This window comes from Leopardus geoffroyi, chromosome B1, assembly GCF_018350155.1.
Source record: "Leopardus geoffroyi isolate Oge1 chromosome B1, O.geoffroyi_Oge1_pat1.0, whole genome shotgun sequence".
Taxonomy (NCBI): Eukaryota; Metazoa; Chordata; class Mammalia; order Carnivora; family Felidae; genus Leopardus; species Leopardus geoffroyi.
The window spans coordinates 39,582,122-39,595,998 of record NC_059327.1 but is presented as its reverse complement, the minus strand read 5'-3'; the positions used below and the strand labels follow the sequence as shown (position 1 = coordinate 39,595,998).

The 13,877-nt window shown below is 37.1% G+C and overlaps 1 protein-coding gene across 1 annotated transcript in view; it reads left to right on the top strand.

Moving 5' to 3' along the window:
• FNTA (farnesyltransferase, CAAX box, alpha) overlaps positions 1-7,593 on the top strand; it is a 30,219-nt gene extending 22,626 nt beyond the window's left edge. The window contains exons 7-9 of the mRNA XM_045458523.1: positions 5,042-5,104; positions 6,516-6,687; positions 6,963-7,593. Coding sequence (XP_045314479.1) covers positions 5,042-5,104; positions 6,516-6,687; positions 6,963-7,085 — 358 coding nt within the window. The 3' untranslated portion in view covers positions 7,086-7,593. The remainder of the gene's footprint in view (positions 1-5,041; positions 5,105-6,515; positions 6,688-6,962) is intronic.
• Positions 7,594-13,877: the final 6,284 nt, after the last annotated feature.

Genomic DNA, 13,877 nt, shown 5'->3' with positions numbered 1-13,877 from the left:
TCTCTATAAACATTGAAAAAAAAATAAAATAAAAAAAGACTGCTCCTGATCCTGCCCTCATGGAACTAGTAGGACAGAATACATGGATGAAGTCTATAATGACAAATTTATAGATACTCTAGTATACGTCTACTTTGTAGTGTCTTACATTTCTTGAAATATCATTAACTATTAGAGATTGAGAAGAAGTCAGATTTCATAGTGTCTAGGAAGCTTTATTTTAAAACGATCTCAGAGACTCTTAATGATATAGAACACACTGAGGGTTGATGGAGGGAGGTAGGTAGGAGATGGGCTAGATGGGTGTTGGGTATTAAGGAAGGCACTTGTGATGAGCACTGGGTATTATATGTAAGTGATGAGTCACTGAATTCTACTTCTGAAGCCAATATTGCAATGTAAAAAAAAAAAAAGAAAACAACGTATCTTATTAAATTCTGGTGACCTTTAGATAATAGTCCCTATAGGCCATGTTACTCTACTGTGCAGAGTTTAGAGCAGGATAAGTCTTTGCTGTAGGGAGCTGTCCTGTATGTTGTAGGGTTTTTATAGCATTCCTGGCCTTTATGCCTTTTTTTTTTTTTTTTCAATGTTTGTTTATTTTTGAGAGAGAGAGAAAGAGAGGGAGACACAGAATCTGAAGCTGGCTCCAGGCTCTGAGCTGTCAGCGCAGAGCCCAATGTGGGGCTCAAACTCATGAACAGCAAGATCATGACCTGAACTGAAGTCAGATGCTCAACTGACTGAGCCACCCAGGCACTATGCCCTATTATATCAGTAGAAAACCCCTGCCCCAAGCTGTGACAAAAATGTCCGCAGACGTTGCCAAATGTCCCCTGTGGGGCAAAACCATCTGCAGTTGAGAACTACTGCTTTAGCATACAAAAAGCTGTTAAAAGAGAATTTATGAATTGGCATGAATATTAATATCCATAAACATTAATAGCCACCTCTTTTCTGACTTTGTCTATTTTGTCTTAATGTCTGTTTTAAATTTGAATATATTTATTGTTTTTATAGCCTGATGAGAACATACTTACCATTTTAATTATAAAAGTTGTTTTAGGGGCACCTGGCTGGATCAATTAGTAGAGCGTATGACTCTTGTTTTTTTAATGTTTATTTTTGAGAGAGCACAAGCAGAGGAGAGATGGAGGGAGAGGGAGACAGAGGATCCCAAGCAGGCTTTGCACTAAGAGCAGCAAGCCTGATGTGGGGTCCGAACTCAGGAACTGCAAGATCATGACCTGAGCTGAAATTGGATCCTCAACTGACCTAGCCACCCAGGGGCCCAGAGCATGTGACTCTTGCTCTCAGGGTTGTGAGTTCAAGCCCCACGTTGGCCTAGAGTTTACTTTAAAAAAAGAAAAGAAGGGGCGCCTGGGTGGCGCAGTCGGTTAAGCGTCCGACTTCAGCCAGGTCACGATCTCGGGGTCCGTGAGTTCGAGCCCCGTGTCAGGCTCTGGGCTGATGGCTCGGAGCCTGGAGCCTGTTTCCGATTCTGTGTCTCCCTCTCTGCCCCTCCCCCGTTCATGCTCTGTCTCTCTCTGTCCCAAAAATAAATAAACGTTGAAAAAAAAAAAATAATGAGAAAAGAAAAAAAAGGTAAAAGTTGTTTTAACAGCTCCTGGGAAGAGCTGATTTTTATGATCATCTGCTTTTATCTCCTTTGCTATTACTTCTCTTTGGATCAGGGCAGCTGGCTTTTCTTTTATGTGTTCTATATAATGTTCTGGTGATTTAAATTAAAAAAAAGAAAGGTTTATAATTAAGTGTCCTGCATTAACTCTCTGTTTCAGGCGTCTTTCTGGAGCAGCCACATACCCCTCAAAAACATCTTACACTTTCTTTTTACTGTTCTGTTCTCCAAAGCTGCACTGTCCAATATGGTAGTCACTAGCCACATATGGCTGCTTAAATTCAAATTAATTAAAATCACATAATTCAGTTCCTCATTTGTATGAATCACATCTCAGGGGTTCCGGATCCATATGTGGCTAATGATTACTAACTATATTGGAGAGCACATATAAAGAACATTTTTATCTCTGTTGAATAGTATTGATCTAAGGGATCAATGAACTTACTGAACAGTGAACTTACTGAAATAATTATATTATTCTTAAATGTAAATACTGGGACTTGAGTAGAGAAAATTCGGACTCATCATCCAGCCCTTAATATATTACTTTTTTTTCTTTTAGAGTTGATACTCTGTTGTGAGGATTAGGACAAAAGTACTCTAAAGGACAGCAAAGTGTCATCTTTTTTGTAGAGTTCAGTAGCTTTCTTGCCAAAAGGTAGAATGCTTCAGGTTATTCTTCCTTAAATTAATCCAATTAATAATTAGGAATTTCATATTCCTTATTTATCATAGTGTACTTCATTAGGCTAGATGTAATAAGATACTTAAAAACTGAGTATGAAGAGTGGAAAGTGGGAACTTCTCATAGCCTTCAAAGGTAGGTTACTGGGTTTCTATTACCAAATAGAAATAATCAGTCAAGAATCTATGAGATTTCCAGGGGGTTTGCCCGGTTGGCTCGGTCGGTAGAGCATGTGACTCTTGATTGCGGGGTTGTGGGTATAGTGATTATTTAAAAATAAAATCTTTAGGGGCACTTGGGTGGCTCAGTCAGTTAAGCATCTGACTCTTGATTTTGGCCCAGGTCATGATCTCACAATGGTGAGATCGAGCCCTGCATCAGGCATGGAGCCTACTTAAAGATTCTCTCTCCCTCTTCCTCTGCTCCTCCCTCACTTGTACATGTGCTCTGTCTCAAAAATAAAAAAATCTTTAAAAAATTGTTTAAAAAAAATAATCTAAAAATTTTCAATATTTAAGGTGTTACCATTAATACAGATAAAAGAAACTGCTTAAAGAGCTGTAGTTATCTAGAATTAGTTGTGTTAACTAAATTTTTTAACTCTAAAGAATATAGGTGTACCTGATGATTTGTTCTTTTCCTTTTATAAAAGGAATGCAGTCTAGTTGTAGGGGGAAATTGTACTGGATTACATAAAGTAAAATATCAAAATCTCTTATTCTGTCTCTTCTCATACCCCATTGTTTAGAGTGAGCTACAATTAGTGTGAATCCTTCCAAACCTTATTAAATATATTTGCAAACATGTATGACAGCAATATAGGCAATGGTATTATACACATTGCTCTTTTTTATTTAATATATCCTGGCCATATTTCTAGGAGTACACAGTCTACTAGTACTATTAATAATAGTTACCATTTATTAAGCATTTACTACATGCAGGAATTTTTATTTAATTTTCATAATTACACTGTGAGATATCTGATGAAGAACTTGAAGTTCACAATAGTTCTGTAATGTGCCTATGAGCACCTGGATAATATTTGATGGGGCTATTAGAAGCTAGGCTTTCTGACCTCAAAGCCCATGTTTTAACCATTAAAATAGATAATAGTTTAGTGCATGTATATATAAATAAAATCCTTCAGTATTGCCAAAGTGAAATTAATAGTCTACAATGACTAGTGAAGACATGCAGGGACGTGGTTTTAAAAACAACTGGAAACATTAGGTCATGTAAAAATGTTGGGAAAAAACCTTTTCATAGTGCTGAGTGAGTTTATTATTACAATAGTCCCTCGCCGCCCCCTTTACATGTGGTTTCACTTTCCATGGTTTCAGTTACTTGTAGTCAGCCATGAGATCCAGAAACATGATCTTCCTGATGACATATGTATGGTGAGACATTAGGTAGTATAGTCTACTGCTCTGTCACAATGCCTGTCCCTTTACCTTCATCTTATCATGTAGCATTTAAAAAAATTTTTCTTTTATGTCTTTTTTTGAGAGAGAGACAGAGTGTGAGTAGGGGGAGGAGCAGAGAGAGGGAGACACAGAACCTGAAGCAGGCTCGAGGCTCTGAGCTGTCAGCACAGAGTCCGACGTGGAGCTCGAACTCACAGACTATGAGATCATGACCTGAGCTGAAGTCGGACGCTTAACCGACTGAGCCACCCAGGTGCCCCATCATGTAGCATTTTATTATCTTACATCATCACAAGAAGGATGAGTACAGCCTAATAAGATATTTTGAGTGAGACCACATTCATATAACTTTTATTACAGTGAGTATATAATTGTTCTGTTTTATTGTTAATCTCTTGGTGTCTATAAACTAAACCTTATCATAGGTATGTATGTATAGGAAAAAACCTAGTATAAAGGATTTGATACTCTGTGGTTCAGGCATCTACTGAGAGTTTGGGAGCCTATCCTCTGCAGATAAAGGGGGACTCCTGTACTCGCTGTGAAAAAAAAAAATGCTATCCTAATGGCATTGCAATAAAACCAAGATTACTAAATTTTGGTAACTTATTTGAGCAAGTGTGTAGTGAAGCTAAGTTCTGTAACTCTTGGAATTTGTTGTAATTGGATCCGAATTATATTTAATAACCTGGTTAAAGGGAAGAGAATTACCATTCTGACTGGTAATCACATCATGGTTAGAATATAAGATATATAATCACATCTTTCAGAATATAAGAAATATACATTTGTGTTGGTTTCTCATTTTTATTCTGTCTATATAATTTCCATGCTGTCTTATTTTTTATTACAGCTCCTGAGATTATGTAGTTCTTCTTTTTGAATGACTTATGATTTGTTGGGCATATATAGATCTTAGACTTCTCAAGATTTCTTTACCGATAAGAGGAAAACCTGTTTTAGCTGACATTTTCTTCAAAGGGAAAGCCTATATTAAAGGAAATCTTCCACATCAATTTCTTTTCCCATTGTGAGTTGAGCCTTCATATTAGTTAGGCGTCCCTTCCTAGAACTGGGTACAGACTTCCAGGAGGGAGGAACTACGTAAATATGAATTGATTCCTGCAGACTTGAGGGATTCTGTCTAATGTAGATATAAGTCCTAGACCTAGTCACAGCCCACTAAGATAAATGAAAGCACATATCCAAGCTCTGCTACAATCTTAGAAAACTGTTTCTAATTATTGCACTGCTTTTCAAATTATACGCGTATTTATTTTCTTCTAGGTACACGTTGGAAATGATCAAACTAGTACCACATAATGAAAGTGCTTGGAACTATTTGAAAGGGTAAGAGGTTGTTTTGGATTGTTTTGTATTAAAACAACTGCTAATATGATGTATCATGGAATATGTTCCATTAATCAGATTCTAAAGGATACTAAAGAATTTTCCATTTTTCTGGATCTAAGGGAAGTGACTGTTAGACAGTAACACCCAACAGTGCCTTTTATTCTTCTCTTTACCTCCCAAGCACATACCGTCATAGTTTTTAGAATAGTCCATGACTAGGGTTCAGAATAGTTCTATAATGTGCCTAAGAACACCTGGATAAATAATTGAGCCTGGGTAGCTCAGTCGGTTGAGCATCTTGGCTCAGGTCATGATCCCACAGTTCGTGAGTTCAAGCCCCACATTGGGCTCTGTGCTGACAGCTCAGAGCTTGCTTTGGATCCTCTGTCTCCCCTCTCTCTCTGCCCTTTCCCTGCTTATGCTCTCTCTCTCAAAAAATAAACATTAAAAAAAAATTAAAGAATAGTCCATGACTAAACAATAATACAATTTTAATTGTATTTATGAGTCTTGTAGTCTTTATGTCAAAGAATGGGATATACACACCTAGACACCTAGTTTCTGTTTGGCTCAGGAATGTAATAAAGGCAAAGCAAACTATAAGCACATTGCACAGATGGATAATCAGCATTTCTGTTTTCATTTCTAGAGATCTGTTAGAAGTCTTATTCCTTAAATTGACAAGATTTCACTTGCCTGGCCACTGACATAAGCAGGCTGCTTATTGAGCTTAGAGGTCTCCCTGGAAACTAGGCCCAAAGAGCATAAAGTACAGAGCCCAGTCACATTTGTTGATGTGTCCAGGGTTGGGGCCTATAATATCTGGATAGCTAAAAGAATAAGGAACCTTCTTTAAAAAAATTTTTTTAATTTACATTTATTTTTGATAGACAAGAAAGAGACAGCATAAGTGGGGGAGGATCAGAGATAGATAGAAGGAGACACAGAATCTGAAGCAGGCTCCAGGCTCTGAGCTGTCAGCACAGAGCCCAACATGGGACTCGAACCCACAAACCGCAAGATCATGACCTGAGCCGAAGTCGGATGCATAACCAACTGAGCCACCCAGGTGCCCCTGAATAAGGAACCTTCTTAAGAAGAAATAGAAACATCTCTGTTGTTTTCTTCCTTCACTTCTTAATGTTAAGAAGGTGTTTATTTTCTGATTTAATTGTGTAGCAGTTTGAGTTAATAAATGATCCTTTTTAAGTTTCATTATTGTTTTTAACTAATTGTACTCAACTTGTAATTATCCATGATAAAATTCACACATAATTTAAAAATTTCATTTAGTTTCAGCTTCATTCAAAATAAGTTTCCTCTTGTGCATGTTAGAGGTCATTTTCTCTTGAACTTTCTGTTATTTTTGTTCTTTTCTTGTCAGAATTGAGGATAATTTTTCTTTTAGAATTTTACAGGATCGTGGTCTTTCCAAATATCCCAATCTGTTAAATCAGTTACTTGATTTACAACCAAGTCACAGTTCCCCCTACCTAATTGCCTTTCTCGTGGATATCTATGAAGACATGCTAGAAAACCAATGTGACAACAAGGAGGACATTCTTAATAAAGCATTAGAGGTAAGCCGGTGGGGACTCTGCTTTTCTTCTTGGTGTCTCAGAATTCACCCAGTGTGGCTATATTCATGACCTTTTCAATGTGTTCACTCAGGAGTTCAGTGCAGGGCTATTTCTGCTGTTTAGGGCAAAACCCAGGTCACTAGTGAACAGAGTATATAATTATAGTGGTGTAGGTCATTTGAACATGATCTGAGTTTAACTGTATTGGCTCGAAAGCATTTGCTGTAGAGATTGATTTCCATTATCTTTAAAGAATTTTTGTTTTTTGTTTTCAGTTGTGTGAAATCCTAGCTAAAGAAAAGGACACTATAAGAAAGGAATATTGGAGATACATCGGAAGATCCCTTCAAAGCAAACACAGCACGGAGAGTGACCCGCCAACAAATGTACAGCAATAACACCATCTAGAAGAACTCGATGGAATGATTTTATTTTTTTAAGAGACTCTAATGCAGGAGTTTAAAACTAAAGTGATCATTCCCTTTGCCTGTGGTATAAAACGTGCACAGGTATTGCTTTTTAACAAGAACTAAGTGTGATGCTCCTTGGGTGCTGCTGCTATTCAGACTAGTAACTTGATTCTTCTTAAGCAAAGTGATTTGGTGGGGGAAGGAGAAGAAACAAAGTCCCGTTCAGGAACTTTTGTAGTCTTATCAACATTTGTTCTAATCCCTTAGCATCAGCTCTTCCCTACAGGGTATATGCGTCAGAATTTGCAGCATTAATGAGTGCGGGTAACTTGTATGTAATGCATATAAGGTAATTTAAATTTTGGTTCAGGAAGCAGGGAATGCAGTTGTTACATTAGAGCTGCTATGCCACACTCACAGTATCTTGCTATCACTGTAACCAACTAATGCCAAAAGAATGGTTTTATAATAAAATGATAGATGTATCCTAAAACAATGACAAAGTACTTTGATTTTTTTAAATAGCATTTAAGTATGTACAAGGGACATTGTCTCAGCTTAGAAAAGCCACTGAGAAAGAAAATACTGCCATAGAATTATAGAAACCAGAAACATGATTATGTTAAAGGAAACGTTATTAGAATGTGAATTGGTCAGTTCTTTAAATTATTTTTTTCACCGTTTATTTATTTTTGAGAGACAGAGAGACACTGAACATGAGTGGGGGAGGGGCAGAGAGAGGGAGACACAGAATCTGAAGCAGGCTCCAGGCTCTGAGCTGACAGCACCAGAGCCCGACGTGGGGCTTGAACCCACAAACTGAGATCATGACCCGAGCCGAAGTCAGATGCTTAACTGACTGAGTCACCCAGGTGCCCTGAATTGGTCAATTCTTGACATCAACAAAATCTACTCAAGACAGTTTAGTCCTACAGGGTTTATTAAGGTATATAGTAACTCACAGAATGATTACCTGATCTTCCATAAATACATGGCCCAGCCACACTATAGCACTGGGCCATCGAATTGCTGTTGCCTGTGCTGGGATCAGGAAACTGCTGACAGGCTGCCACTCCAGGACTGTGCACCCCTGCCCCATTGCGTGCGGGCACATCTGCTTCCCTTCCCACATGGTGCAGCTCCCAATTACAGGCTCACTCACTTTGGTGGGTCAGATTAGAAAGAACCTGAATGACATCTAAAACTCTGAACTGGAAAGGAATCTGGCAAATGTAGTTTATAGCTTTCCAGCCTCTACAGTTCAGGAAGACATGCCAGAGTAGAGTGAAGTGTTGAACAGGTTAGTTCTCTGTACCTGTGCATAATTAAATCTCACTTTCTGAATAAAGAGTTCTTGTTCAGTGTTCAAAGCACCAAACTACAACTAAAGGAATTTATATACAGTAGGATAGTCTTCTGAAGAATTTAGGAAATAATATTTTTAACATTTCATATCTTTTTGCTGTTTTAGACTCAAAAATCTGATTTGATATTTTAAATTGTCATATGAAGTCTCATTCTTAATGTAGACCATTTCAAGCGTTATACAGAACAAAAACCTTACAGAGAAGTTACAAGATCGCATTTACTCTCAGAAGCTATCTCATCAGTGTCCCAAAATTGATTGGATTCTGAGTTATAGGCTGAACAAAGTTCATCAAGACTGTTTAATAAGAAGCAGAATTTACACTGAGAAATGTAAGTGAAGCAGACCAGACACAGTTGAATTAGCCTGGTTACTTGGCATTTTATTTTCTGCCTGAGGTGGCAATTCATTTATTAAAACATTGCTTCGTGGGCATGGGATCAGGTGAGGAGGCTCTATAATTTAAATGTATAATGTTTTAGGCTCTGCTAATCCTGACGAGGACCATCTCCTTAATGGACAACTGGACACATAAACCTGGCAGCACACTCCTTTCACTGGACTAGCAATTAACATGTCTGTGGAGGGGGCGCCTGGGTGGCTCAGTTAGTTAAACGTCCGATTTCAGGTCAGGTCATGATCTCGCAGTTCGCAAGTTCAGGCCCCTCATCAGGCTCTGTGCCAACAGCTCAGACCCTGGAGTCTGCTTCGTATTCTGTGTCTCCCTCTCTCTCTGCCCCTTCCCTATTCACACTCTGTTTTTCTCTCTCTCAAAAATAAACATTAAAAAAAAAAAAGAAAAACGTCTGTGGAGGAGTCTGCTAGTTCAGAACTACTTGCTTAATAACACTGTCACTGTGTTGCTGATTTGCACTGTTGGTGCAAAAACAATGGTGAGTAAAACTGCTGGTGCCTTACTACGAAACAAGGCAGTGGTACTCAGTAGTTGCTGTATTCTTCACTGCCACATATTCACTGAAACATGTCTTTGATGAGTCAGTAATTATATATTTTATTCACAATACTCTGTCTTTTCAGTACTTTGTGTGACCAAATGAGTTTGTGCATAAAGCATATCTTTCTGGTTGTCTTGAAGAAAAGCATTTGTACAATTGTGAAGTGGGCCAAACAGGCCACTTCTCATGAACACCACTTTTACTTGAAAGAACAATTGATAAACTGGTTACTCATACTTGGGTGGCTGGCATACATTTTCTCCAAAATGAATGAAGAGTTTGTCACTTCAGTTTGTCATAGGAAACAACTGAGTGTTTATTGCCAATGATAAAATTTGAGTTTTCAAATGAAAATTTTAATCTACTGCGGTAAGGCTGGCAACTTCCCAATACCTATTACAGACCTTTCAAATGAAATCAACATGTTATTAATTAAAGTGAATAATTTTTAAGAATTTTGATACTGTTTAAATGTGTCAACAATTGGGAGAGATATATAACTGAAAGAACCATTGTTTTCCAAATGACCAATCCATGATGTTATCATGCACAGATAAACAATCCATTCAGATTATAAATCATAGAGAAGGTTGCAGATTCCACATTGCAACTGACCTTTGAAAAACCACCCCTTGTCAGATTTTGGTGTAGTATCAGAGTATCAGAGGTATCACAACTTCTGAAAAGGCTATTAAAATATTCCCTTTCCAACTATATATGTGTGTATGAGTCTGGATTTTCTTCATAGACTTCAATCAACACATTATATTGCAACAAGTTGAATGTAGAAGTAGATACAAAGATCTAGATATCTCTTATTAAGTTAGACTAAAGAGATTTGCAAAAATGCAAACTGCCACTTTTCTGTTTAATTTGGAAAATGCAGGTTTTATAAAATGTTATTTTTGTTAACATGTAATAGGTTTATTGTTTTAATAAATTAATAAAAAATTTAAATTTCAAATATGGTAAATGTCAATAGATATTACCCACATTAAGAAAAGCTGGACTTAGAAAAGATTAAGACACCACTATGTCCTCTGGGACATCAATTTTGAGAGAGACCAGCAGCATGCTCTGCACCATGGTACCTTGAAAATGTTTATTGGCTATTGAAATACTATTTGGGGACAAAGAAGCAGAAGAGATTATCTGCCTGATGGAGTCAAGAAGGATTCACAAAGGAGAACAAATTTGTCTAGTTACATCCTTTAATAAGGCTGTAAACTTTACAATTGGTTATATCCCAAATACTAACTTATAAATTAACAGGACAGTCCAGAACATTTCCCTGGATCATTTCCATCTGGAGAAATCAATATTTTTCAAACTGGATTGTAACTCATTAATGGGCAATTACATCAAGTCAGTGGGTCTGAACCAACTTAAAAAAAAAAGATACAGAAAATGTTTAATTTCACTGAATTCTCTCACATTATTTCTTTCATTCTACTTGATTTGGTGTATTCTAATATTTTCCCCAGCATTAATGAGTAATATTGTGTGTTAAGGTATACAACATAATGATTTGACAAATGTATATATTGTGGGATGAACTACCACATTTAAGGTTAGTTAACAAATCCATCATGTCACATACCACTTTTTTTGTGGTGAGAACATTTAAGATCTACTTTCAGCAAATTTCTCTAGTTTTTTAAGGAAGAAGGATCAGATTGATACAAGACCCTTCTTTCACAGTTTACGCCTTTAATGCTATACATTTTCCTCAAGCAACTGCATTAACTGTTCTCGGAAATTTTGATATTTTGTATTTCTGTTTTCATTCAGCTCAAATATTTTCTGATTTCTTGAGACAGCATCTTTGACCCATGGATTGTATAGAAATGTGTTTAATTGCTAAGTGTTAGAGGAGACTTTCCTGCTATCCTCTGTTACTGACTGAGTTGTTTGGTTTTATTTTGTTTTCAGTGGTGACTCTAGAAACCTTTCCACCATATAGGTCTCCTTACCCTCCACCATTTATACTGTAATTATCTTTTGTACTATAGCCACTTACATTAAGAAGCTCATCAGACAATTTTACATTTTGTGCATTCAACCGCCAAACGTTTTAAGGAATTCAAGAAAAGAATAGTCTGTTACATTTACCCAGCTATTTACCATTTCTTTTACTCTTTGTTCATTTCTGATGTTCCAAGTTTCCTTCTGCTATCATTTCCCTTTTGTGTGAAGACATTTCTTTAAGCAATTCTTTTTAAAAAAATAATTTTTAAAAGTTTATTTATTTTGAGAGAGATAAAAAACATGAGCAGGAGAGGGGCAGAGAGAAAATCCCAAGCAGGTTCTGTACTGTCAGCATGGAGCCAAACTTGGCGCTTGATCTCATGAACCATGAGATCATGACCTGAGCTGAAACCAAGAGTCAGACACTTAACTGAGTGACCCAGATGCCCCTGTTTAATTCTTTTAGAGCAGGTCTTCTGGTTGCAAATTTTATTATTTTTTCTTAATCTAAAAATATATTTAACCTTCATTCTTGAAGGACATTTTCACTGGATGGAATTCTGGGTTTATAATTCTTGCAGCACTTGAAAAAATATGCCACTTCCTCTGGCCTTCATGAATTCAGATGAGAAATCTGTCATTAGAATGGTCGTTTGTCCATAGGTTTCTCTCTTTCTCTCTGGCTGCTTTATAATTTTTTAATTTGTCTCTTGTTTTCAGTAATTTGATTTTGATGTATCTGGGCATGGGTGTCTTTGGATTTATCTTTCTTGCTTAGTTTCTTAGATCTTGAATTTTTTACCAAACTTGGTATGTTTTCAGCCATTATTTCCAAATATTTTTTCAGCACTTTCTCTTTTCCTGTGGGACTCTGATGACAAGAATGTTAGACCTTTTATGTTTGTCCCACAGGTGCCTGAGGTCCTCATTTTTTTTTCTTTTTCTCTCTGTTGTTGGTCAGATTAAACGATTTCTATTAATCTGTCTCCAAGTTTAATGACTTTTTCTCTGTCATCTCCATTCTGCTATTGGATCTATAAAGTGAATTTGTTTAGTTATATGTTTTTCAGTTATAAAATGTTTATTTAATTCTTCCTAAGTTCTATTTCTTTACCAATACTTTTTTTTTTAATGTTTATTTTTGAGAGAGGTGGGGATGGGGTGGGGCTGGGGGGACAGAGGATCCAAAGCGGGCTCCATGCTGACAGCAGAGAGCCTGATGTGGGGCTCGAATTCACCATTCATTTAGATCATGACCTGAGCTGAAGTCAGCCGCTTAACTGACTGAGCCATTCGGGTGCCCGTCTTTACCAATACTTTCTATTTCTTAAAACTCATTTGAGAGAGAGAGAGCGAGAGAGAGCATGAGCAGGGGGGAGAGGAGACAGAGGGAAAAGAGAACCTTAAGCAGGCTCTATGCTCAATGTAGAACCTGACACAGGGGTCAATCCCACAATCCTGGGATCATGACCTGAACTGAGATTGAGAGTTGAATGGTCAACCAACTGAGCCACCCAGGTGCCCTGTAATACTTTCTATTTTAACTTTTGTTTCTAGAGTGTCCATGATTGTTTCAGCATTTGTATAACTGTTTTAATGTCTTTGTCAGATAATCTCAATATCTGTATCATCTCATCATTGGTAACTGTCAATGGTTTTTCCCCATGCAAATTGAGATTTTTGGATACTTCATACACCTAGTAATTTTCTATATTATGGGCGTTTTGAATGTTATGAGACTCTAATTCTTATTTAAATCCTGTGGAGAATGTCAATGTTTTAATTTTAGCAAGCATTTGCTATAGTTAGGTATGGGTCACAAGTTACAACACTCTGTCAGTGGCTACATTCCAAAATCAGTTCAGTTTTCAAATATTTTGCAGTGCTATTTTTTAAATAAAAATTTTAAAGTTTATTTATTTTGAGAGAAAGCACAAATGGGGATGAGGCAGAGAGAGAATCCCAAGTAGGCTCTGCACTACCAGCACAGAGCCCAATGGGAGGCTCAAACTCATGAACCATGAGATCATGATTTGAGCTCAAGTCGGACACTTAACTGTGCCACCCAAGCACCCCATTGCAATGCTCTTTATCTTTTAAAATTTACATCCAAATTAGCATATAGTGCAACAATGATTTCAAGAGTAGATTCCTTAGTGCCCTTACCCACTTAGCCTATCCCCCCTCCCACAACCTCTCCAGTACCCCTCAGTTTGTTCTCCATATTTATGAGTCTCTTATGTTTTGTCCCCCTCCCTGTTTTAATATTATTTTTGTTTCCCTTCCATTATTTTCATCTGTTTTGTCTCTTAAAGTCGTCACATGAGTGAAGTCATATGATTTTTGTCTTTCTCTGACTAATTTCACTTAGCATAATACTATCCAGTTCCATCCACATAGTTGTGGATAGCAAGATTTCATTCTTTTTGGTTGCCGAGTAATACTCCATTGTATATATATCACATCTTCTTTATCCATTCATCCATTGAT